A 27,595-nucleotide genomic window follows, 5' to 3' on the forward strand; every position below is an offset into this window, starting at 1 on the left:
TACACGTGAGGAAGGATGCGTTCGTGGAGTCAGAAGAGCAGGTTACGTCCCCCGGGGCCTTGGCTCTTGCTGTTCCCTTTTCCTGCGGCGTGTCACGAGCTCAAGTCTCTGCGCGTGGATGACCTCGAAGACGACTTCTCTGACGTGTTGTATCATTCCACCTGTGTTTTAAGTACTATGATTTACCAAAGCCCTTATCTCACCACCCGACATGAATCCAGGGATTCTTAACTTGGACTCTGACACAGGAGCGGGCTTCCGGAAGTCTGTGAACCTCCTGAAATGTCCTGTAAAAGTTAGTAGGGCTTCCCCGGTGGCTCAGCGGTAGAGAATCCGCCTGCAATGCAAGAGACCTGTAGGAAACACAGGTTTGATCCCTCGGTTGGAGAAGCTCCCCTGAGGGAGGAAATGGCAACCCACTCCAGTATTCTTGCCTAGAGAATCCCCATGGATAGAGGATCCTGGCGGGCTACAGTCCATGGGGTCGCAAAGTCGGACATGACAGATGGTTCGCACACGCCATCTGCATATTTTTCTAGGAAGAAACTCAAGATGGCTCTCTCTAGAGCAACGAGTGTGTAGTATTTTAATTGTGGATCCTTGGCAGAAAGTAGTATATAGAGCTTGACGAAATTCCAGAAAGAGAAGATGAAGACTTGTGTTTTTAAATCCTTTCTTCGTGGCAGCCTCTCAAGATCCCAGAATAAGAACAGCCATCAGCAACATGTCCTGAGACATCTACCTAGAACATATCAGAAAACAAGCTCCTTTGGGTTTGGGGGAATCTTTCCAGACTTGGTCATTTCTTCGGTGCTTTGTGTTTTCAGGAAGAAAGGAGGGTGCCTTGCTAGGATGAATAAAAGACATGTAGTGAGTGGAAGTGGCTTGTTACTAGGTTTGCAAGGTTGGTTGGTCCCACTCTGCCTCACCTCCACCACTTAACTGACCTGTGGTCTACCAAGTGAAATGGAAGAGGAAAGTAACTTGAATATATCAAAGATGTTTCCTAATGCTGCACTCTTATATTTCAATGGCCTCATCCTGTGTTCACTCAGCACTTATATTTTGCTAATAGTTGATTTTGGAGTCCGTATGAATAGAAACAGTTTCCTGGTTCTGGTAAATTGACAGATCCCGCTGTCATCAGTCACAGTCCTAACACCTGTGTACTGTTGTCAAATATGTTTCATCTCCAAGTCAAACAGTGCCATGTATGCTCAATACTAGTTTCAAGGTGGCATGATACTGTTGAAAGATCATCAACTTAAAAATCAGAATATTAGAGCCCAGTTCTAGCCTACCAGGTGTGTGTGGTGAACTGGGTGAGGTTCTACACCTGCCTCGCTGGACGGGAGGAGTGTTTGGGGGAAAATGGATACATGTATATGTATGGCTGAGTCCCTTCACTATTCACCTGAAACTATCACAGGTTAATCGGCTATACCCCAATACAAAATGTTCTTGGTGTTAAGAAAATAAAAAAAGATTCTGCACCTGGTGAACAGTCAAAAGAACACCTGTCCTGTTTCTTCAAAATGTTACTGTGAGTATCAGATGACACGGATGTGAAGGTGCCTTGTCAGCTACAAAGTGTCATACCTGTGTACATGCTTTCCGTTTACATCCCACTCAAGTGTCAGGATCATAGACTATTAGAGCTGGAAGGGATCTTAGTGCCATGGTAAAGAATCTACCTGCCAGTGCAGGAGATACAAGAGACTCAGGTTCCATCCCTGGATTGGGAAGATCCCCTAGAGGAGAAAAGGGCAATCCACTCCAGTATCCTTGCCTGGAAAATCCCATGGACAGAGGAGCCTGGGGGGCTACAGTCCAAGGGGTCCCAAAAAGTTGGACATAACTGAGCATCTGAACGAACATACAGGATCACAGAATGTCAGAGCTGGAAGGGGTCTTAAGAGATCGACAAACCCAATTTCTTTTAAAGGTAAAGAAACTGAAACATAAGATAAAAGGTCATCAATACATAACTTTGTTGAAGGAAACTTGTAATAAACCAGTAAGTCATTTTTAAAATCATAAAAAATTTTAATCTTTACCCTTTCACCTTGCTCAGAGAGTCGTTAAGCATACCTAAGGTATTATAACATTCCAAAGAGAATGTACGACTAACAAAGTCTCCTCAAGCCTAGAAATTTGCCAACTAAATGCTCTTGGGCCAATTCATCTCAGTACTGTTTCTCAGGTCGAGAGTTGTAGTGCTACTATATCTCTGATCTCAGATTTATTATAACCCAGAGGTGGTCAGTTTAGACAAACTACCTCAGAATGTTTTTTTAATGAAAGAGGCTCATAATTAAGAGTCCAAGCTGGATCCCACAGAATGAAGTAATTCCATGGGCTTTGCGTAAAAAATTTAGTAGACTCTCAATTTTTTGTTTCTCTGCACCCATCTGGCTATGATAATACCTAATACTTATTGTTCTTTTTAGTGGAATCCCTTGGCATAAACTATGTGTACTGCTGCTACTGTTAAGTCGCTTCAATCGTGTCCAACTCTGTGCAACCCCATAGATGGCAGCCCACCAGGCTCCCCCATCCCTGGGATTCTCCAGGCAAGAACACTGGAGTGGGTTGCCATTTCCTTCTCCAATGCATGAAAGTGAAAAGTGAAAGTGAAGTCTCATGGACTGCAGCCTTCCAGTACTGGAGTGGGGTGCCATTGCCTTCTCCAAAACTATGCATACCCCTCTCCTATGTGTGTGCTCAGTCATGTCCAACTCTTTGTGACTCCATGGATTGTAACCCACCAGACTCCTTCCCAGGCAAGAATACTGGAGTGGGTTGCCATTCTTTTCTCCTGGGTATCTTCCCGACACAGGGATGGAGCCTGGGTCTTCTGCATTGGCAGGTGGATTCTTTACCAGTGAGCCAACCTGGGAAGCCCCTTCCCCCTCCCGTATTCCCTACCAAAAATTAGACACTTAAACAAGAAAATCAATCTGGAGAAAGGAAGCCCAGTTCTTCCAAACTAAGCATCAGGGCTTTGCAGTGTATCTTCACCCCTCCCCTTGTCTGATGATCACTCAATTTCTGGTGGTGTCACCACTGTTGCTATAGAAGCAGTGATATCACCAGCTGTGATTCTGATGTCACTCTCCAGTCCCAGCAAGGGGGAGGTACATGGAAGGCTGGGGGAGGAAACAAGATCTTGAGCTGAGCACAAACATCCCAGCATCTTCGTTGACTTTAAAAGTATCTTCTGGAGCCTTCTGTGGTTCACTCTTCCAGTGCTGCAGAGGTAGGAGATCCCACTGGATTGATGAGACAGCCCATTTTCTGATCTGTGGTTAAAACGGAAAATTCAGTGGCAAGAAATGGGTAACTCTTAACAGTCACCTTCATCTCCCTCTTGTCCCAGTTAATGTCATGTCAGAATCTTCTGGAAATAAATGAGCCTCTCCTTCAACACAATGATAGTAGATGGTAGCTACCTACCATCTTTGCTGTAAGTTTTAATTTTGTTTCAGATGGACTAGATCTCCTTGGCCATACTTTTGCAGACATGAGGGTGTCTGCTTTTCAATTTCATGATGTGACTGGAAGCTTGACTACCTGCTGACTTTTCCTATTCATGTGTGGGCTATTCTAAAAGTTGGGAGTGGGGTAGATTTTTCTGTCTGTTTTTTTGTTTGATTTTTTCCAGCGCTCTAATAGCAAAATCAGATTAGTATTGCTCTGAGTCCCAATTCTCATCCACTTTCATCCTCTCTTATTTCTGACTCCTTGGCTAGACAACAAAGAACTGGGGCAAAGCAGAATATATATAGCTGTACTAACAAAACATCTACTAACAGGGCAATGGAGAGAGAAGTTATTAACAAGGGGAAGCGAAAATATAGGAAATCCACAGGAAAGCTTTACACTGAATGGTACCACTGAGAAAAAGATACACACACAGAGAGAGACTCACAGTCTTCTAATCCTTAATTTAAACAAAATCGCATGAGACTGATTTCATCAACAGCCACATTTATGGAGTGTCTATTGTATGCTTCGCATTTAGAGAAAGGGAGTAAGAGAGAAAAATAAAACATTAGAATATATTCTTCCTTTTTAAAATTAGTAATAAAAAGTGGTCTAGTAAATTTCAAAACTTGATCAGATACATATCAACTCTGCAAAAGCTTCACATACGCTGCCTGTAATTTGAGTATTTCTGCGAGCTTAGGAACCTTGAGTAAACAGGAGCTCTTGCTTGTGATGAACACAGGAAACATGTCCTGAGATGGAACTGGGGTCTGGGATACAGCTCCGTAAACAAGCCCCTCTATTATTTATGCCTCCCTGGCTGGCGTTCATGGTTTGCACTCCTCAGTTATCACTGAGGTGATAATCACGTTGACCTTTTAAAGGAATATTTTAGGTCAGTCCTTCTATTGTTCCATTGGGTCCCCCTATAGGCCATAAGAAAAATTCTTAGCTTCCAGAAGGTTAACCTGCAGAGCTGTAACTATCTCAATGAATCTATTGATTGGTTTTAATAGTCGCTTTATGGGTGTCAGTTTCCTTATCTTTAAAACGAGAATGTTACAATAAATGATTCCCAAGGTCCATTTATCTTCACATTGTTAGCCTTCTTTCCTCATCAAAATTAATAGATAACAGCGTCGTTTGTCTCATTTATTTTCCATTTAATTCCAGGATATTGCTCACCCACTTTGAAGTTAGGAAATGGATGAATCCATTCATTAACTCAAATCTCTAGATTTTCCTTCTCTCTTTTCCATTTCATTATGAGACATGTATACATATTTAGAAGTCTGAATAGCATTACCATCAAAAGGCATTTAAGTACCTTGTTATATACACTATTATCCAGGACAATTTATGGAATTTAAAGTCTAAAACAACTTCATGGATGCAAACAAAAGTGCAGAGGATATAGAAAATAAATAAAAACCTCTGGAAGTGTTTGCTGAATCTATGTAATGAGTAAGTGTGAAATAAGTATAAGAGCACTTTTGAGATAATTGATTCATTTTTATTATTGGGATAGGAGATCCATTAATAAATCATTAGATAAATATTTATACCTTTGGTAAGTCTCTGGGGTGAGCATATCCTCAAAACAAGCCAAGCTTTGTGAAAGCCTTACCACTCTATCAAATTTGAGCAAGTCATTTTTTTCCTCAGATTCTCCAGTTTAAGAAAGAAAGAAAAATTGAGCTCTCCAGAATTAGCAATAGGCAATATTCATATATATTCATTCAGCAGACAATTATAAGGAAGATAATTGATCTGGAAGCTTGTTTTGCCATTAACTGTGAATTCCCTTTGTCGCAAAAGGACTCATTTCTCCTGAATCCTCAGAGGAGAACTTACGAAGTGTTTTGAGATCCATGGACTCAGAGCACTTACTCTCTATTCCAGCTACTGACCTTCTGACTTCCTGTTCAAGTCAAGTTTGAGATTAGGCTAAAAGCTTTCAGTGTCCTTGTTGTTAAATAAGTCTGTCTGCCAATGATTGGAAAGTGGAGAATAACTATAGTCATTTCAGAAATAATTGGTCAGATGATAAAACCCTTGTTGAAAGGTTATTGCTGAACCACGAAAAGACGCCTAGATTCTTGGCCTCCGGAGGAGAAGAATTCAATCTGGGGCCAGAGACAAGGCTTGATCGCTCAGAGCTTTTGTCCAATAGAGTTTTATTAAAGTATAAAAGGGATAGAGAAACCTTCTGACATAGACATCAGAAGGGGCAGAAAGAGTACCCCCTTGTTAGTGTTAGCAATGGAGATATATACTCTCCAATTAGTTATTACAATGAGTCAAACAAATGTCTGGAGGTTGTAAAGACCTCACTAGACCTACTCCCATAATTTACATTTTAAGATAACAGGATTAGCCAGAAGGTTTTTCCCAGAGACTGTCCTCAAGCAGGATACATTATCGTTATATAATCCTTATGGAATGTAGAGGGGGAAAAGGTTTGTCCTTTCTTCCTCCTTGAGAATTCCAGACCCCTCTCTCCTTGGGGACCCCTGGACTTCTTATCAAACCGCCTAGGAAATGACTCTCTCACTGTCATGTAGGAACCACGAGACTGCAAGAATGATATCTGTACTTTGAACATGAATATCATTTCGTGCTCATCACTTGTGTATCATGTGAAAAATAATAGGTCAAAATCATTTGGTAATAAGAGCAATAAAGTTCAGAGGTAATAGTAGTCATTTGTATTTGTGTCTTTCCATTGCAGATTCCTTATATTTCATGGAAGGAGTGGGTAAACTTAGGAATAGTGAAGACAACAAGAAATTAATCCAGAGCTTTCCTCATATCTCGGAACCTGTCCTCAGTAAGAGTAAGTGACCACACAACTTCCCTACTTTTTGTTCTTTGTTTTCATCCCTGCTTTTAAATTGTGCAGTATAGCCTAAATAGGGCTTTCCAGGTGGCGCTAGTAGTAAAGAATCCGCCTGCCAGTGCAGGAGACACAAGAGATGCGGGTTTGATCCCTGAGTCAGGAAGATCCCCTGAAGGAGGGCATGGCAATCCATTCCAATGTTCTTGGCTGGGAAATCCCATGGACAGAGTAGCCTGGTGGGCTGAAGTCCATGGGGTTGCAGAGAGTCAGACACAAATGAGCAACTGAGCATGTAGCCTAAATAAATCAGTAGATCCTATTGACATCGTCATGTTCCATTAGAAGTCATGCGTAAAAAAAAAAAAAAAAAGATGAAATGTAAATTGGAGATTAAGAGATTTGCACTGTCAACAGTCTAGGCAACCTGTTTCTAAGTCTTTTGTTTCTTTGGACAAGGAACAGTGCCTTCCATTTCTTTATTCATGGTGATGATTCAAGCATATGAATATTTACATAAAACAATGAGCTGCTGAGAGACAAAACAAGGTTTAACTTCATAGACAGTAAAAACTTCATTGTTAGAGGTTTAAAAAAACATTAAAATAAGGTACCAAGAAGCTTACAAAATCTCAGAAAAAAATGTTTCGAAGAATAAACAATTATATTTCTAGAGCTGGCAAGTCTGTTGCAGAGAGGATCTCTCCATATAAGCCCAGGGATTTTCAACTCTAGGTGTCCGTTAGAATCACCCAAGGAGCTTTTAAGAAATTCAGTGCTGTGACTTCCCTGGTGGTTCAGTGGCCAAGATCCTGGGCTCCCAATGCAGGGGGCCTGGGTTTGATCCCTGGCCAGGGAACTAGATCCCATATGCTGCAACTAAGACCTGGTGTGCATGCACATACTCAGTCGCCTCAGTCGTGTTTGAATCTTTGCAACCCCATGGACTGTATCCCTCCAGGATCCTCTGTCCATAGGATTCTCCAGGCAAGAATACTGGAGTCGGTTGCCATTCTCTCCTCCAGGAGATCTTCCAAACCCAGGGATCGAACCCATGTCTCCTGTTGCTCCTGCACTGGCAAGGAGATTCTTTACCACTGAGTTACCTCAGAAGCCCAAGACCTGGTGCAATCAAATAAGTATTAAAAAGAAAAAAGAAACTTTTATCCACTTGTTTCCAAACCCTAAAACCAGTGAAATAAGGTTCTCTGAGGATTAGTCTCTCAGATTCGGTATTTTAAAATAGTTGATTCAGGGTTTTTAAGCAAGATCCTTCTAGGGTCTAATCACAATGTAAAACCCATGGCTTGTTCAAGGAATCTGTTGTATCACAGTGTTAGGAAGAGTGAAAGCTCTTTCACCAGATCAGTGACCTAAGTTAGTGATTGGGGTATAAAAACAAGTCCACATCCTTTTGGGAGCATGAACAGGTAGCTCTTGAAAGATCTTATGTTGCTGCTGCTAAGTTGCTTCAGTCGTGTCCAACTCTGTGCAACCCCATAGATGGCAGCCCACCAGGCTTCCCCATCCCTGGGATTCTCCAGGCAAGAACACTGGAGTGGGTTGCCATTTCCTTCTCCAATGCATGAAGGTGAAAAGTGAAAAGTGAAAGTGAAGTCACTCGGTCGTGTCCGACTCATAGTGACCCCATTGACTGCAGCCTGCCAGGCCCTTCCATCCATGGGATTTTCCAGGCAAGAGTACTGGAGTGGGGTGCCATTGCCTTCTCTGGAAAGATCTTATATTTTCTTATAATAATTACCCATAATGTTTTGTGCAACAAAAATGATAAACCCACTTATTGTTGTTCACTCACTCAGTCGTGGGCAACTCTTTGCCACCCCATGGACTGTAGCCCACCAGGCTCCTCCATCCATGGGATTTCTCAGGCGAAAATACCAGAGTGGGTTGCCATTTCCTTCCCCAAGGGATCTTCCCAATCCAGGGATTGAACTGGATTTTTTTTTTTTTTTTTTACCACTGAGCCACCTGGAAACCCACATATAAATAAGTTTAAATTGTGTATAATCTGCGTTTGCGTTGTGTTGGTTTTGTTTGTGGGGGAGATGTCTACTGTCCACAAATAAAACCTAAAGTCCTTTAAAGCAAATATTTCCAATTAACTGGACATTAAATCATGAATAATGTTCCATTCATTTCAAGCAATTATTTAAATGACATAATTTCACTGTCTAAAAAAATTTAGGATAAGCTTTTGGACTTTATTTTGACAGAATTTTAAGCCAGTGTATTTGTTAAAAACAAGATATAAATATGTGTGTCTATTCACAAAGATGTTTTGGGGGCACTGAGGAGAAAAAATTGGCCATCTCATTCCACCTTGTTTATTGAGGAATATAGGCCTAAGCAACACTTACAACAAAAGGCAACTTCAGTGAGGAGGCCTGATAATGGAATTCTGACTTGACAAAAGAGGGCAAAGAGAAGCTTCTCATACTTGTAGGTTATCGGTGGGCAAGTATGATAATTAGTCACGTTTCCAAGAACTATCAGATAAGATGCAGTGTTGCAGAGAGTCGATGAGATTAAGCCCACAGTCTAATCCCCCATGGATGAGGGGTTGGTGCTCACTGGTGAGATGAAGTAGAAAAAGCAGTAAGCATAAGCAATTACTTCAAGAAAAATGACTACAAATAAGAAAAAAGAGAAACAGTAGCTAGAGGAAGGCTTGGGATGGAAGAATACATGTGAAATAAAGACCAGCTTTCTGGAAGACCAGGTAGATGGTGGTGCCATGACAGAAATTAGGAAATAGAACCAAGAGTTGGGAGGGTTATGAAAAAACCAACATCAGCCAGGACATCACTACCTCCAAGGCCCTTTGGATGGTGCATAAGACATCTCCCTTTTCTTACCATTCAGAAGTTTGGTGGAACCATGGAGGCTGAGAATTCCCCCAGGACTTTTGACTAACTGGAAGAGGGATTATTCTTAAGGAAGCCATCCTAGACTTACTGCTAATATAAGTAAGTTAGTCCTCTAGAAATCAATTACAGTGAAGCCTACATTACTTAGAAAAGTTGGTGGGGCAAGAGCAGAGAGGGAAAAGTCAGTTAATTCTATTTTGATCAAATTGAGCTTTGAGCATATACTGAAAATCCAAGATGAGAAAGGGTGGTCAAGCTAGGACACAGAATATGCTCAGGTTCGTTCATGAGCAAATCTGTATTAAGCACCTCTAGGAGACACCAGCCTCTGGTCCTGTACTAGAGATACATGTTCTAAGGAAGTCCTTCTGTGGTTTGGAGCTGAGAATGCAGAGGTCCAGAGGTAAGTGGGTCTGAGGTAACTCTCAGGACAGATGTCTGTGGAGAGCATCACTCCTGTTTCCCTCATCTCAGTCATTTGTCTTATTACTCCTTACCACCATGAAACTAGCCCTTTTGATGATCCTTCTCCTTTTTCCTACTTCCAGATGTCGGATAGGGTTGACTGGTTACAAAGCCAAAATGGAGTATGTAAAGTTGACGTCTATTCCCCCGGAGACAGCCAACCCCAAGACTGGAAAATGGTAAGGGTCAGCCTCCTTATAAATACGGACCTAGGAATATGTGAAGTGCCATTAAGAGTAGCCTTATTCTCTCCACCGCCACCTCTTTTTTTTCCATAGTATTTTTGGCCACGCTGTCTACAGCATGGGGTCGCAAGGAGTCGGGCACGACTGAGCGACTAAGCAACAATAACAAGCAGGTTTATTATTTTTGTTAGGTGAAACATTATGGGTAATTACCAAAAAGAATTAGTTCCCTGACCGGGTATCAAACTCATGCCCCCTGCAGTGGAAATGCAGTATCTTAAACACCAGACTGCCAGGGAAGTCCCACCACCTCTTATTTTTGAAGATGAAATTCCTGGGGGGAAAATGAACTCCTTTAGAAAAAAAAAAAAAATTCCGCGTATAATTTTCAGGGGTAAAAAATCCTATAATATGATACTTAGTAGGAGAAATATGGCACGGTTAATTTTTTTAAAAAATGTAACAGTTGTAAAACTACTCTTCTAACAGAAAAAGACTCAAACAGAAATGTTCTCAAAGTTTATAGATGAGTCACTTCAGTTCAGTCTCTCAGTCGTGTCCAACTCTCCGTGACCCCATGAACCGCAGCACGCCAGGCCTCCCTGTCTATCACCAGCTCCCGGAGTTCACTCAGACTCACGTCCATCAAGTCCGTGATGCCATCCAGCCATCTCATCCTCTGTCACCCCTTCTCCCCCTGCCCCCAATCCCTCCAAGCATCACAGTCTTTTCCAATGAGTCAACTCTTCACATGGGGTGGCCAAAGTACTGGAGTTTCAGCTTTAGCATCATTCCCTCCAAAGAAATCCCAGGGCTGATCTCCTTCAGAATGGACTGGTTGGATCTCCTTGCAGTCCAGGGGACTCTCAAGAGTCTTCTCCAACACCACAGTTCAAAAGCATCAGTCCTTTGGCGCTCAGCTTTCTTCACAGTCCTACTCTCACATCCATACATGACCACTGGAAAAACCATAGCCTTGACTAGACGGACCTTGGTTGGCAAAGTAATGTCTCTGGTTTTCAATATGCTATCTAGGTTGGTCATAACTTTTCTTCCAAGGAGTAAGCATCTTTTAATTTCATGGCTGCAATCACCATCTGCAGTGATTTTGGAGCCCCCAAAATTAAAGTCTGACACTGTTTCCACTGTTTCCCTATCTATTTCCATGAAGTGATGGGACCAGATGCCATGGTCTTCATTTTCTGAAAGTTGAGCTTTAAGCCAAGTTTTTCACTCTCTTCTTTCACTTTCCTCAAAAGGCTTTTTAGTTCCTCTTCACTTTCTGCCATAAGGGTGGTGTCATCTGCATATCTGAGGTTCTTGATATTTCTCCTGGCAATCTTGATTCCAGCTTGTGTTTCTTCCAGCCCAGCGTTTCTCATGATGTACTCTGCATAGAAGTTAAATAAGCAGGGTGACAATATACAGCCTTGATGTCCTCCTTTTCCTATTTGGAACCAGTCTGTTCTTCCATGTCCAGTTCTAACTGTTGCCTCCTGACCTGCACATAGGTTTCTCAAGAGGCAGGTCAGGTGGTCTGGTATTCCCATCTCTCTCAGAATTTTCCACAGTTTCTTGTGATCCACACAGTCAAAGGCTTTGGCATAGTCAATAAAGCAGAAATAGATGTTTTTTCTGGAACTCTCATGCTTTTTCAATGATCCAGCGGACATTGGCAATTTGATCTCTGGTTCCTCTGCCTTTTCTAAAACCAGCTTGAACATCACGAAGTTCACGGTTCACGTCTTGCTGAAGCCTGGCTTGGAGAATTTTGAGCATTACTTTACTAGTGTGTGAGATGAGTGCAATGTGCGGTAGTTTGAGCATTCTTTGGCATTGCCTTTCTTTGGGATTGGAATGAAAACTGACCTTTTCCAGTCCTGTGGTCACTGCTGAGTTTTCCAAATTTGCTGGCATATTGAGTGCAGCACTTTCATAGCATTATCTTTCAGGATTTGAAATAGCTCAACTGGGATTCCATCATCTCCACTAGCTTTGTTCATAGTGATGCTTTTTAAGGCCCACTTGACTTCACATTCCAGGATGTCTGGCTCTAGGTGAGTGATCATACCATTGTGATTATCTTGGTCATAAAGATCTTTTTTGTACAGTTCTTCTGTGTATTCTTGCCACCTCTTCTTAATATCTTCTGCTTCTGTTAGGTCCATACCATTTCTGTCCTTTATTGAGCCCATCTTGGCATGAAATGTTCCCTTGGTATCTCTAATTTTCTTGAACAGATCTCTAGTCTTTCCCATTCTGTTGTTTTCTTCTATTTCTTTGCATTGATCACTGAAGAAGGCTTTCTTATCTCTCCTTGCTATTCTTTGGAACTCTGCATTCAGATGCTTATATCTTTCCTTGTCTCCTTTGCTTTTCACTTCTCTTCTTTTCGCAGCTATTTGTAAGGCCTCCCCAGACAGCCATTTTGCTTTTTTGCATTTCTTTTCCATGGGGATGGTCTTGATCCCTGTCTCCTGTACAATGTCACAAACCTCAGTCCACGGTTCATCAGGCACTCTATCTATCAGATCTAGTCCCTTAAATCTATTTCTCACTTCCACTGTATAATCATAAGGGATTTGGTTTAGGTCATACCTGAATGGTCTAGTGGTTTTCCCTACTTTCTTCAATTTAAGTCTGAATTTGGCAATGAGCTCATGATGAACCACAGTCAGCTCGCAGTCTTGTTTTTGCTGATTGTATAGAGCTTTTCCATCTTTGGCTGCAAAGAATATAATCAATCTGATTTCGGTGTTGACCATCTGGTGATGTCCATGTGTAGAGTCTTCTCTTGTGTTGTGGGAAGAGGGTGTTTGCTATGACCAGTGTGTTCTCTTGGCAAAACTCTATTAGCCTTTGTCCTGCTTCATTCCGTATTCCAAGGCCAAATTTGCCTGTTACTCCAGGTGTTTCTTGACTTCCTACTTTTGCATTCCAGTCCCCTATAATGAAAAGGATATCTTTTGGGGGTGTTAGTTCTAAAAGGTCTTGTAAGTCTTCATAGAACCGTTCAACTTCAGCTTCTTCAGCGTTACTGGTTGGGGCATAGACTTGGATTACTGTGATAGTGAATGTTTTGCCTTGGAAACGAACAGAGATCATTCTGTCATTTTTGAGATTGCATCCAAGTACTGCATTTCGGACTCTTTTGTTGACCATGATGGCTAGTCCATTTCTTCTAAGGGATTCCTGTCCGCAGTAGTAGATATAATGGTCATCTGAGTTAAATACACCCATTCCAGTCCATTTTAGTTCGCTGATTCCTAGAATGTCGACGTTCACTCTTGCCATCTCTTGTTTGACCACTTGCAATTTGCCTTGATTCATGGACCTAACATTCTGGGTTCCTATGCAATATTGCTGTTTACAGCATCGGACCTTGCTTCCATCACCAGTCACGTCCACAGCTGGGTATTGTTTTTGCTTTGGTTCCATCCCTTCATTCTTTCTGGAGTTATTTCTCCACTGATCTCCAGTAGCATATTGGGCGCCTACCGACCTGGGGAGTTTCTCTTTCAGTATCCTATCATTTTGCCTTTTCATACTGTTCATGGGGTTCTCAAGGCAAGAATACTGAAGTGGTTTGCCATTCCCTTCTCCAGTAGACCACATTCTGTCAGACCTCTCCACCATGCCCCACCCATCTTGGGTGGCCCCACAGGGCATGGCATAGTTTCATTGAGTTAGACAAGGCTGTGGTCCTAGTGTGATTAGATTGACTAGTTTTCTGTGATTATGGTTTCAGTGTGTATGCCCTCTGATGCCCTCTTGCAACACCCACTGTCTTACTTGGGTTTCTCTTACCTTGGACATGGGGTATCTCTTCACGGCTGCTCCAGCAAAGCGCAGCCACTGCTCCTTACCTTAGATGAGGGATATCTCCTCACCGCCGCCCGTCCTGACCTGAACGTGGAGTAGATGCATAGGATGGCTCAAAATTCTCAGAAATATAAACTCTCATCTAAGTGATATTGTTCTGCCCTCATCCTTCAACAAACATTTATTCCACACTTACTTAGTATCAGGCACTGTTAAGTCAGAGTCCCATCAGAAAAGGGAAACCACGTCAGTTTTTTTAGTATTAAATTACTGACGGCGTAAGAGGTATTTAACTAAGTTAACTACTAAAAGCTGTGAAAGAGGACTCTAATAAGAGATCCAGAAGCAGCAAATGCAGAAAGCTGCTACTACCCCTAGGCTGAAAGAGTGAATGAGGAAGAAAGTTAAGGCTCACGAAGTCCCCTTGCCCTCAACAAAGGCTGCTTCAGATCTCCTTGGAGAGCGTGCCCTGCAGCTGGACAGCAGCCTGCATCCCAGTGGCACTCAAGACACTTGCCAGAGGGCACAGGGGACCAGAGGGGAAGCCCCTCCCTCCTGTGATGACCAGGTAGCGCCCCTCCAGTGCCCTCTGCCAGCAAAGCCAGCCACCCAAAGAGAAATGTTTAAAGGGTCCAGCTCCCGACTCACAAAGCAAGACTAGAAAGGGTCGACTTGGATTTGAGAGACAGTAATGAATGACTGGCACAGACTCTGTACTGAGTCTTAGGGTCCGAGATGCAAAACTAAACTCCCCTGTCCAGAGATTAAAGAGCCCTTCTCCTTCCAACTGGGCACAAAGTTCCACACTGACTTGAGCCTTAAGATAAGCAAAAAATACTAGCCAAGTAGATTTTCTGTTGTCTCTCACCAACAGAGAGTAGATCTCTATAAACCGCTAATCCATTGAAGAAATCACCAAGTAGTGAGATAGTAAAACCAAAATTCTCAAGCATTGCTGCCACCAATGATTGGTGGCTGTGGAAGAACTAAAATGAAAATCAAAAACTAAATTAGGCAAAAAGAGAGGAAAATTAAAATGGTGCCTAAAACACCATCTCGGGGGAGGCAAGAGGGGACACACCGGGTACAGTACTCCCATGATGACCTTCACCTCTGTTAAGCAGATCTGCTGGACATCTTGACAAATTTGCAAAACTGTTAAAAGATCATTTTCAGAGAAAGGTGAAATAAAGATTCTCCTATGAACATAAAATAGACTCATGTGAAAGATTTTATTTAACTCATTAATGAGATTTTATTTAATTCATTAATGGTGCAGTTCTAAGGAGAGTCAAAAAAAAAAAAACAAAACACCTGTATGTAGATTGGGAGTATTGGAATGAACTGTGCAAATGGAAGCCAAACTGACATCTTCCAAAGTGGGCGAGAAAGTCAGCAATTCTTTCCTGGTCAGAATTAGCATGTGTGTAGACAAAAATTATACTGCATTGCTAACAGTTATCTATAGTTTCCAGAGTTATCAGGTATTTCCAAGAGAATCAGAATCAGAAAACGTGGAGGAGTATGCTATAGATTGTGCAGAGTTTTCTACTCGAGTACAAATTTCCTTATAGCAGCTATTATTCAAATTAGGAGAACAATTTAGAGGACTGTGAACCAAGTTCTGTGGCCCACAAGCAGCTTAAACCAGGCTGCAGAGGCCCAGCTGCTTTTGTCTTCTTCCCAGTTCATCCAGATATTACAGTAGACTGTTGACTGTAGGGGTGGAGAGAACCAATTTCAGAGTCAACTGGATTTGAATCCTGGCCCCCACCATGTGCTAGCTGTGAGATGCTGTATATATGTGTGTGTGTGTGTGTGTGTGTGTATATATATATATATATATATATATATATATATATATACCGGAGAAGGTGATGGCACCCCACTCCAATACTCTTGCCTGGAAAATCCCATGGATGGAGGAGACTGGTGGGCTACAGTCCGTGGGGTCGCTAAGAGTTGGACACAACTGAGCGACTTCACTTTCACTTTTCACTTTCATGCATTGGAGAAGGCAATGGCAACCCACTCCAGTGTTCTTGCCTAGAGAATCCCAGGGATGGGGGATCCTGGTGGGCTGCCGTCTCTGGGGTCGCACAGAGTCGGACACGACTGGAGCGACTTAGCAGCAGTAGCAGCATGTATACAGGGCTTCCCAGGTGGCGCTAGGGGTAAAGAACCCACCTCCCAATACAGGAGACACAAGAGATGCGAGTTCAATCCCTGGGTGGGGAAGATCCCCTGGAAGAGGAAATGGCCACTCACTCCAGTATTCTTGCCTCGAGACTCTCATGGACAGAGGAGCCTAGAGGGCTACAGTCCTTAGGGTTGCAAAGAGTCAGACAAGACTGAAGTGACTTAGTACTTAGTGTGTGTATATGTATGTGTGTACACACACACACACACACACACACACACATCCTCTCCCTTTTGGATCTTCTTCCGATTCAGGTCACCACAGGGCAGTAAGTAGAGTTCTCTGTGCTGCGTAGTAAGTATGTTGCCATCAGTTGTCTAGTTTACACATAGTATCCATAGCATATATGGTCGATCTCAGTCTCCCAATCCCAATCCCTACCACCTCCCCTTTTCCCCTTTTAAAATACCAAATTATTCTTTAAAGATCAGCAGTACTTGTGGTTATCCTCAGAGAGATGTAACTCCAGTAGTTACAGTGATCCCTTACATTTGATGGTAAATAGGACACTTTCACATACATTCTTATTTTAGCCTATGTTCAAGTGAAGATTATGAATTAAGCCAACATATAAACATGTGCATGTGCTTAGCACAGCTAGCATCCATCAAAGACTCTGCATTCACTCAAAACTAATAAATTGTCCCACAGATACTAACTCCTCATTTATAAATCAGATTCTTAACCTAAAAGCATCCCCAGTAGTCCACTGGAAGCCATTGAGCATATCAGGATTATGCTTGCATAGCCCAGCAAAGGGATTAATTATGCACCACTGTCCTTGAATTTTCTGATATTTTGAAAACTATACTTGTAATGAAAGTGAAAGTGTTAGTCGCTCAGTCGTGTCCAACTCTTTGTGACCCCATGGACTGTACCCTGCCAGGCTCTTCTGTCCATGAGATTCTCCAAGCAAGAATTCTGGAGTGGGTTGCCATTCCATTCTCTAGAGGAATCTCCCTGACTCAGCGATTGAACCTGGGTCTCCATCATTGCAGGCAGATTCTTTACTGTCTGAGCCACCAGGGAAGCCCTATACTTGTCATAAGAGACCTAACTAAATAAAACAGATCAACCATAAAAATAGTAATCAATAGCAAAACATGAAAAATCTGATTTAATGCAGATTTGAACTCTGTAGCTGATGAGGGTCAGATCTTAAGGATCTATGTCGTTAGAGGTGTCGGAGTACATTGGCTGAGAGCAGGGGCCCAGGAGTCATTGGTCCAGTTGGAACTCCTCCTCCATCAGTGATTAGCTATCTAACCTCTGGTAAGTAACTAACAGGATCCCTCAGTTCCTCAATTTCCTCTTCTGTTAAAATGTGGATAATAAGAAAGCTAGCATTTAAGTTTATTGCCAGAATAATAGTGGCTTTCTAGGTGGCTCTGTGGTAGTCTGCCTGCAGGAGATGCGAGTTCAATCCCTGGGTTGGAAAGATCCACTGGAGGAAGAAATGGCAACACACTCCAATAACCTTGCCTGGAAATCCAGGTAGAGGAGCCCAGTCCATGGGCTTATAGAGTCAGACATGAACCGAGCACACATGTGCACACACAGAATAATATTAAATGAGGTCCTCGTTTTAAAGTACTCAGAACAGTGCCTGATATATAGTAGGCGGTGGTGGTGGTTTAGTCAGTCAGTCGTGTCCAACTCTTGCAACCCCATGAACTGTAGCCCGCTAGGCTCCTCTGTCCATGGGATTTCCCAGGCAAGATTACTGAAATGGGTTGCCATTTTCCTCTCTAGGGGATCTTCCCGACCCAGGGGTTGAACTCTGGTCTCCTGCATTGCAGGCAGATTGTTTACTGATAGCCACTAGGGAAGGCTGATATATAGTAAGCACTCAGTAAATGTTGTTTCCATCTGTTGGGTTGATGGAGGAGTTGAGACGTGAGAGGCGCGACCATTTTTGTGACTGCTCTTTGAGGTTGTCCTGAATATCCTGTGTCTTTACTTTGTTATAGTCGGATGAATCCTTGTCTATTTTTAAGGAAGCCTCACACGATCCCATCAGAGTGCTCAGCTGGCTCCGTAGAGACCTGGAAAAAAGCACAGCAGGATTCCAAGACGTTAGGTTCAAGCCCGGAGAATCATCGCTCGGCAGGGAAATGGTCAGCTCAGGAGACCCACGCAAAGGTTTCTGCGTGGACTATTACAACACCACCTCCAGGGGCAGTCCAGGGAGGCTGCATTTTGAGATGAGTCACAGAGAGAACCCGCACCAGGGCCCCAGCATGCACCCCGGTAATGGGAGCTCCGTAGACGAAGTCTCCTTCTACGCCAACCGCCTCACAAATCTTGTCATCGCCATGGCTCGTAAGGAGATCAACGAAAAGATTGACGGCTCTGAGAACAGGTGTGTCCACCAATCAGTGTACCTGGGGGATGAGCCCCCACCCAACAAGAGCCTGAGCAAGGTGGCCTCGGAGCTGGTGAATGAGACCGTCACTGCGTGCTCCAAAAACACCCCATCGAATAAGGCTCCGGGCTCTGGTGACAGAGCCTCGGGGACATTACAGAGCCCCCCTAATTTAAAATACAAAAGCACTTTGAAGATCAAGGAGAGCAGCAAGGGAGCCAGGTGCCCAGAGGACAGGCCTAGCTCTAAGAAGTCTTTCTTCTACAAGGAAGTATTCGAATCTCGTAACGCGGGCGATGCCAAAGAGGGAGGAAGGACCTTACCGGCGGAGAGAAAGATGTTCAGAGGACATGAAAGGCCTGATGACTTCACAACTTCTGTCAGTCAAGGGATCATGACCTACGCCAACAGTGTGGTGTCCGACATGATGGTCTCCATCATGAAGACCCTGAAGATCCAGGTGAAGGACACAACCATTGCCACCATCGTGCTGAAGAGGGTCCTGATCAAGCATGCCAAAGAGGTGGTCTCTGACCTCATCGACTCCTTCATGAAGAACCTCCACAACGTCACGGGGAGCCTCATGACGGACACGGACTTTGTCTCAGCCGTGAAAAGAAGCTTCTTCTCTCATGGAAGCCAGAAGGCCACGGACATCATGGACGCCATGCTGGGGAAACTCTACTCGGTGATATTTGCCAAGAAAACCCCTGAGACAGTCAGGAAAACCAAGGATAAGTCTGAAAGTTACTCCCTCGTCTCTATGAAAGGGATGGGTGATCCTAAACACCGAAACGTCAACTTCGCCTCCATGAAAACAGAAGGTAAAATGAGGGAGAAAGTATGCACCCCCACGCCCAAACCCGAGAAGTCCTGTGTGGAGACTGTGGGGGAACACATTATCAAAGAGGGGCTGACCCTGTGGCACAACAGCCAGCAGAAGGAAGGCATACCTTCATGCCTCCAGGGCTCACCCTTCGTAACTCCCAAAAGACAGTGTAAACCTGTGCCGGACTTTCCCCTGGCGTTCCCTTTTGACCCCTGCCACTTCAGCCTCCCTATGCAGTGCCCAGAAAAACCAGAGAATTTTCTGTGCGACTCAGACTCCTGGGCCAAGGACCTGCTTGTGTCTGCCTTACTTCTGATCCAGTACCACCTGGCCCAGGGAGGGAACATGGATGCACAGAGCTTCCTCGAAGCTGCCGGCACCTCCAACCTGTATCCCATGAAGTCCCCGGCCATTTCCCATGAGTCCAGCCTCCGGTCTCCCCGAGTGGGAGCTGACCCAGAAGAAGTGGAGAAGAAGGACCTAATGAGCGTTTTCTTCAACTTTATCCGGAACTTGCTCAGTGAGACCATTTTCAAGAGCGACCGTAGCTGTGATCCCAAGGCAGCCAAGGAAGACAGCCCCCAGTATGAAAGACCCGCCACCCCTTCTCCTGCCAAATTAAATGAATGTGATGAGCCTGGGGGTGCTTTTGCAGGGCTCACCAAGATGGTGGCTAACAAACTGGACAGCCACATGAACGGGCAGATGGTAGACCATCTGATGGACTCAGTGATGAAGCTGTGTCTCATCATTGCCAAGTCCTGCGACTCTCCGTTGGCAGAACTGGGAGATGACAAGTCCGGGGATGCCAGCAGGCCGACGTCAGCCTTCCCAGAGAGTTTATATGAGTGTTTGTCCACCAAGGGCACAGGGACTGCAGAGACGCTCCTACAGAATGCCTATCAGGCTATCCACAACGAACTGAGGAGTCTATCAGCACAGCCCCCTGAAGGGTGCACAGCACCCAAAGTGATTGTCAGCAACCACAACCTGACGGACACAGTGCAGAACAAGCAGCTCCAAGCCGTTCTTCAGTGGGTAGCTGCCTCTGAGCTCAACGTCCCTATTCTGTACTTTGCCGGTGACGACGAAGGAATCCAGGAGAAGGTAAGGCGGCAGAGCCAGGGGTTTGGAGAAGATTGATTAGGGTTAATTAGGGTTTTAAGTGCTTTCTCTTTCTAAATGGGAAGATAGCCCCAAGAAGGGTAGGATGGGAACAGTAAACATTCGAAGCTCAAAACTCATATCCTAGCCAATGGGTAAATTAAAACTAGATTTTGCCCAATAAGAGGTGTGTCGAAGGGAAAAGAAGATACACTTTTTTTTTCCCTCTCTCTCTTTCTTTCTGTGTATCTAGATGGGAATGCACAAATAAGGAGCCTCCAAGTGAGTAGGTGAAAGAATCAGAGTAAGGGCTGGGCTCAGACTGAACTCTGGGTAGGACAGCTTTGCCCAAAGAATGAGAAGGAAATGCTGGGAAGCGTTCCAGGGATGTGTTTGTTGGCTGGGGGCGAAGGGTTTAGATTCATGGTGTTTTCAAGCCCATCATACCTCTCCTTGCTGGTGATCTAGGAGCCGTTGGGGATTTGAAGGGATTCAATAAATAGCATCCCTCTTCCCCTCACCCTAAGTTCTGAATCAATTGATAAGTAAGACTAAAGAATAAGGCAGACAGAAAAATTAGCTTATTATTGTTCTTACTGATAAAGGTAAGTGTGCTTTCTACCTCCTTTCCTCTCCCAGTTTAGGCCTCAAAACTGCTCAGGGAAGGGAAATTTTGAGTCTGGGAAGCTTTTGTTTACATAGTTGGTGCTCCATGCTAATGAGGGGGAATTAAGAGGCTACCCCCACAATATACACAGTCTCTCCCTCTTTCTCTCTCTCAGGGTTTTGTGTTTTTTTTTTTTTCCAATATTACTTCCTCTCAATTAAGAGAAGTGGAACAATGACATTTACCAATTAAGTAATAGGAGGTGGCACCAGAGGCTGGGGTTATTATAAAAAGCACCCATCTTCTTAGAAACCAGAGGTTATGGAGGAAGAGGCTTTCTCTGTTTGATGCATGGGGTTAGTAGCACTTATAACTGGGTTACTTGGTATATCTGATGACCAGGAAGACACAGGACTGTACTGCACACAGAATAGTTTACACTCAGCTTAAACGAGAAACTGTCTCTCCTGTAGACTTGCTTCTTTTGCAGCAACAGGACTCTGTAGGCTTGTTCCTTGCATGTCTGTACACCAACAGCGTTGCCAAGTGCAGAGCCTCAGCCTCCACTCCTGACCTACTGAATCAGAACCTTTAGCAAAACCCCCAGTTGATCTGTGTGCCTGTTCCACATTGGGCCAGAGGACAGAACATGGAGATCCAATCTTTGGTTTATCCCTAAGAGTACTTACTTGGCAAGTTCTGTCTGTTCACAGTTTTTCCAGTCTGTAAAACAAATTATTCTGTGTATGTGTGCTTAGTCACTCAGTCGTTTCTGACTCTTTGTGACCCCATGGACTCTAGCCTGCCAGCCTCCTCTATCCATGGGATTCTCCAGGCAAGAATATTGGAGTGAGTTGCCATTCCCTTCTCCAGGGGATCTCCCTAACCCTGAGATCCAACCCAGGTCTCCTACATGGCAGGCAGATTCTTTACCCTCTGAGCCACCAAATTATTTTCACAAGTTGCAATTAGCAGAGGTGCCAATATTCAGGAAAGCTTTAGACTAATGAAAAAATCTAAAAAGAAGCATAGCTTTCACATGCACAGTGTGTGAAACAGGCTTTGTTCTGTCCACCTCATCCTATGTAACAATCATAATACATTCTAGTTTTAGATTATTTTGAATTAGAATGTCTATGATACAGTTCTCTAGAATGAGACAATAGACTTGCAGGCTTCCTTCTACACACACACACACACACACACACACACACACACACATTTTCTTCAAGGAAAAGAATGGGAAACATGGGCAACAGCACATGCAAATGTCACCTAGTGAGTAGATTTGTCCTGAGCAGCAGCATATTTTTAAGAAAAGTTGGATGGCATATACATCAAAGAAATTATGTAAATACAAGTTGCGAATTTTGGGGGGGAAAGAGACTTAGTTAATACAGGCAACTATTTTCATGCTAATGCTGGTGATTAAATCTGGTCATACCAGCATATCCATGAGCCCAATTCCCTTAAACAAATTTGTATCCATTTAAAAAAACTGTTGGTCATGCCCTGCAGCATATAGGATCATGGGTCCCTGGGCAGGGATGGAACCCAGGCCCCCTGTATTGACAGTGAGGAGGCTTAACCATTGGACCTCCATGGAAGTCCCTGTATCCATTTTTGAATCGGTAACGTGTGCATACTTCAAAATCCAAAGGCACACACACACAAAATGCACAATTAAAATTAAGGACTTTTCCTCATTTTTATCTCCCCATTCCATTGCCCTCCCTGGAGAAAACCATTCTGATCAATTTCTTGTTTATCTTTCCAAAAATACTTATGCAGCATACAAGTTAATACATATTTGTTTAGTTGCTAAGTCGTGTCTGAATCTTTGTGACCCCATGGACTGTAGCCCACCAGGCTCCTCTGTCCCTGGGATTTCCCAGGCAGGAATACTGGAACAGGTTTGCCATTTCCTTCTCCAGGGTGCACCAATTCCAACACCTATTAAAATAAAATGAGAGCACCTGTTTCCCACATAGTAACTAACCTACGGTCCATGCCAAACTTTTGGTCTTTACCAAGTGTTGCCTTACTTTGCACTTATCTTTTTAGGAATGAGGGTGAATACCTTTTCATGTGTTTAAGAGCCATTTTTGGTTTTTAAAAATATTTATTTAGCTGCACTGAGCCCTTTTTGTGAACTTTTAGTTGTGGCATCTGGAATCTAGTTCCCAGACAAGGAATCGAACCCAGGTTTGCTGCCTTGGGAGCTCAGTGTCTTAGCCACTGAGCCACCAGGGAAGTTCCTAAGAGCTGTTTTTGAATTTCCTTTTTCATGGATGAATCATTTGTTTGTAAACTCTGCCCATTTTTTTTCTGATAGGTTGTTGGTCTTTTTCTTATGGATCTGTGAGAGTTTTACATAATACAAGGAAAATAGCCTTTGTGATATTACATATGATTTTTTAAATCATTTGACTTTTGATTGATGTTTCATTTTGTTGCTTTTGCCATGAAGAATTATTTTAAATGTTTACATGGTCAAATATGATAGTTCATATTTTATTTTTCCTAGATTTTATGTCATATTTTGGAAAACATTCTCCACTACAAGATAGTAACAAAACTTCCCAAAGTGTTCTTTCTCCTAGCACAATTATGATTTTTTTAAAAACGTTTAAGGCTTTGATCCATTTCAAATTCATTTTTATACAAGGTGTGACATAGGAATTCAGTCTTATTTTTTTCCAGATACCTATATGTCTTTGTTTTTTCCCTAAGCTTTCTGTTCTATTCCATTGAGTCATTCATCTGTTCTTACTAAGTTTAATACTATTTTAATAGCATATTGCTTTAATTATTGTAATTCTGTCATATGTCTTCATATTGATAGGACTAGAGACTCCTTATTTCTCTGTCTCAGAATTTTCTAGGCTATGTTTCTCAGTTTCACCCCCAGCCACTGGTAACCATCAACCTGCTCTCCATCATTACAGATTTGCCTTTCATTTTAGAAAATAGTGGAGTCATAAAGTATGTAGGCTTTTACATATGGCTCTCCACTATTACCATAAGGTTTTTGAGGTTTATCCATGGTGCAGTATGTATCAGCAGTTCATTCCTTTTATTGCTGAATTGAATTTCATTGTATATGTTTTCTCTATTGACTCACCAATTAATGGACATTGGGGTTATTTCCATTATTTTGCTATTATGATTAATGCCTCTATGAACAGTCACACACAAGTCTTTGTATGGATATACATTTTCACTTCTCCTGGGTGACAAGGAGTGTAACTGCTGCATTTTATGGTAAGTATAATTTCTCAAGAAACTGTTCAACTGTTTTCCAAAGAAGCTGTACCATTTTATATTCCGACCAGCAATTTCGTTGATTTCAATTTCTCCATATCCTCATCAACATTATTCTGTTCTGTTTCTCATTATAACTGTTAAAGTGGTTTTTGATTGTGGATTTAATTTGACATACATACATTAAAATGACAAGGTATTGAGCATCTTTTTATGTGCTGATTAGCCATTCATATATAATCTTTGGTGAGTTGTCTATGTAGATCATAAATCTTTTGTCCATACTTTGACTGGGTTGTTAGTTACAAGAATTCTTGATGTATTCTGGATACAAGTCCTTCACCGGATATATATATTTTGCAAATACTTTCTCTCAGTCTGGAGCTTTTTTTTTTTTTTTTTTTTACTTAATGGAGTGTTTCAAGGAGCAGAAGTTCTTAACAATGACATCTAGTTTAGTTTTTACCTCATTGCTTGCACTTGAGATGTCATATCAAATAAATCTTTGCCTAGCTCCACTGTCCTCCGCTGGAGGCAGTTTTGCCCCTAAGGAACATTTGGCAATGCCTGGGAAAGGAGCGGGGTTCAGCAGGAAGAGGCCAAGTGAAAGTGAAAGTGTTAGTCACTCAGTCATTGTCCAACTGTTTGCGACCCCATAGGCAAGAATACTGGAGCAGGTTGCCATTTCCTTCTCCAGGGGAACTTCCCAACCCAGTGATTGAACAGTTAGTTATGTTTAGTCTGCTTTTCCTTTTATTGTCTTCTTTTGAATTATTTTTAAACATTTTTCAGTGTTCCCTTTTAATCCATCTGTTGTGTTTTGCTATATCTCTTTGTGTAGTGTTTTTAGTGGTTTCTCTGGGTACCACAATCCACATACTTAACTTGTCAGAGTCTACTTAGAGTCAACAGTGACCCCTTAGGCTAGAATGTAGAAATCTTCCTGCCCTATGGGGCCCTTTACCCTTCTGCCTGAGACTGCCATTATTTTATGTAATTAGCTGCCTAAAATCTATTTAATTTTATTGCCTAAAATCCTTAGGCAATATTATTTTTGCTTTCAACCATAAAATCATACTTTAAAGAATGGAGGCAAATCGTTCATCATTTATCCTGAGATTTTTACCATTTCTGTTGTTGCTGGTTTGCTCCTCATGTTCCCAGTTTCTTTCTGATACCGTTTTCTTTCTGTGCAAGGAAACAGAACGCATTTTTCTGGCGATGAATTATCTTAATTTAATCTGAAGTTTCATTTGACCTTCATTCCTGAGGCATATGTTTGCTGGACATAGAATTCTGGTTTGACAGTTCTTTTCTTTTAGGCTTAAAAAGTGCTATTTCACTCCTCTGTCCTCTCTGGGTTTTGATGAGAAATTCGCTGTCATTGGCACTGCTGTTCCCTCATGTATACTGTGCCATTTGTCCCTGGCCACTTTTAGATCTCTTCCTCTTTTTCTTTCAGTTCAGTTCAGTCGCTCAGACGTGTCTGACTCTTTGCAACCCCATGAACCGCAGCACGCCAGGCCTCCCTGTCCATCACCAACTCCTGGAGTTTACCCAGACTCATGTCCACTGAGTCAGTGATGCCATCCAACCATCTCATCCTCTGTCGTCCCCTTCTCCTCCTGCCCTCAATCTTTCCCAGCATCAGGGTCTTTTCAAATGAGTCAGCTCTTCGCAGCAGGTGGCCAGTGTATTAGTTTTCAGCAATTTGATGGTGATAGGTCTTGAAGTGAATTATGGGGGTTCATCATATTTCAAGTTCACTATGCTTCTGGAATTTGTCTGTATGTCTGTTAGAAAATTGGGGAAGCTTTCATGCATTATTTCTTTAAATGTATTTCTGCACTACCCTTTTTCTTCTCTAAGGACATAAATGTAAAACCCTCTGGAACTGTCCCACAGGCCCCTGAACTCTGCTTATTTTCTCAATCTTTTTGAAGGAGGTTTAATCTATCTCTTACACTGTTCAATACAGTTAATTTCTATTGCTCTGTCTTTTGTTTTCCTGTGTTTCCTTACTCATCTCCATCTATTCAGTCTTCATTTTGGATTTGGTATTATTGTTTAGCTGTACAATGACCATTTTTAACTGAACAGTGACCAGCTGTACAATGAGTCTTCATTCTGTCTCCTCTTTGCGGAGACTTGTCTTTCCATCTGTTTCAAGAGTATCCTCATGCACTTCAGTTTCTGCCTGGAATTTCCCCTGAGAAAGCACCTGATACTTGGCCTGTTAATCTGCCCTTTGAACTTCTCATAGAGTCAGTTGCAGAACACACAAAATGGAAAGCTGGTGCATTTGTTGCCACACAGATTCCAGATGAATGGCAATATACTGGGCTCATATAGAATACTTGCTTGGGCTTTTCTCATTTTATGCCTGGTAAGAGGATTAAACATAGTGTTCAGAGACTTGGGTATGAGCAGTGCCTCCGCTGATTTCTGGCACTGTATCACTGATAACCGTCACCTCTCCGGGCAACATTTTCATGGGGGTTGAATGCATCTTTGAGTCACCTTCCGGCTCTATCATCCCAGGGCTCTCTGGCCTACGGGGCTGAGAAAGCAGCATCTACATTATCCTATGGCCCTTTCTCTCCTGTCTGTGTTGGTCTCTGGGCGGTGATGGGAGCCCATTTTATGATGTTACAGTGAGCTTAAGAACGTCAGAATCCTTAGAAGGCATGAACACCATTGACCAAACAGCCACCGGAAGCAGGAAGCTTTAGTCTTTGTGGGACATCTTCCATATCACGGACATGGGGTTGTCCTTTAAATGAAGGGCGATGGAACCCACTTTCTTTTGTCAGACAAGCCAGCGAGTGTCTCGGTTTTGGAAGTAGTCTCAGCATCTCCCGGGAGGCTCTCCCGCGGCCAGGGACCGCCCCCTGCTCTCTGGCCTTGAAGGCCCCGCCAGACCCTCGCTGGGATGCTCTGCCTCCTCGACTTCCGCTTTCCTTCCCTCCCTCAGCTACTTCAGCTCTCGGCAGCCGCCGTGGAAAAGGGACGCAGCGTAGGTGAGGTTCTACAGTCGGTGCTGCGGTACGAGAAGGAGCGACAGCTGGACGAGGCGGTGGGCAACGTCACACGGCTGCAGCTGCTGGACTGGCTGATGGTGAACCTGTGATGGGGGCCCGCCGCCGCCCCTCTTTCCCGCAGTGGGCCCCGCCCTCACCCCTCCCTCCGTCCTCACTGCCGCAGCCCCCCTTTCCCGTCTCCTCACAGAGCCCCAACATTATCTTCATACCACTTACATCTAAGACACGTCATCGTGCGCTAGTCCCTGGATTTTGCAGATATTCTTGTCCATGCGAGCAAGGACGTAAAATAAAAATTACAAATAAACGGCTCCGAGTGTTTGGTTTCCTTGGGATCCAATGGGACCAACGCCTGCGTGCTAAATCGCTCAGTCGTGTCCGACTCTTTGTGACTCCATGGACTGTAGCCCACCAGGCTCCTCAGTCCATGGAATTCTCCAGGCAAGAGTGCTGGAGTGGGTTGCCATTTCCTTCTCCAGGGGATCTTCCTGATCCAGGGA

General features: G+C 43.2%; 1 protein-coding gene across 1 annotated transcript; it reads left to right on the forward strand.

Moving 5' to 3' along the window:
- The first annotated feature begins 6,214 nt into the window (after positions 1-6,214).
- AKAP3 (A-kinase anchoring protein 3) lies at positions 6,215-27,406 on the forward strand. Its single transcript, XM_042247404.2, has 4 exons — positions 6,215-6,325; positions 9,762-9,857; positions 17,856-20,186; positions 27,029-27,406. The coding sequence occupies exons 2-4, from the start codon at positions 9,762-9,764 to the stop codon at positions 27,182-27,184; spliced, it is 2,583 nt and encodes an 860-aa protein (XP_042103338.1). The 5' UTR covers positions 6,215-6,325; the 3' UTR covers positions 27,185-27,406.
- Positions 27,407-27,595: the final 189 nt, after the last annotated feature.

This window comes from Ovis aries, chromosome 3 (assembly GCF_016772045.2).
Source record: "Ovis aries strain OAR_USU_Benz2616 breed Rambouillet chromosome 3, ARS-UI_Ramb_v3.0, whole genome shotgun sequence".
In the NCBI taxonomy this organism is placed as follows: Eukaryota; Metazoa; Chordata; class Mammalia; order Artiodactyla; family Bovidae; genus Ovis; species Ovis aries.

Excerpts from the sequence above, each read along its gene's own strand:
- AKAP3 (XM_042247404.2), top strand. The coding sequence starts at position 9,762 with ATGTCGGATAGGGTTGACTGGTTACAAAGCCAAAATGGAGTATGTAAA. Across the intron at positions 9,858-17,855 it reads AACCCCAAGACTGGAAAATG|TCGGATGAATCCTTGTCTAT; the intron begins GTAAGGGTCAGC and ends ACTTTGTTATAG. Across the intron at positions 20,187-27,028 it reads ACGAAGGAATCCAGGAGAAG|CTACTTCAGCTCTCGGCAGC; the intron begins GTAAGGCGGCAG and ends TCCCTCCCTCAG.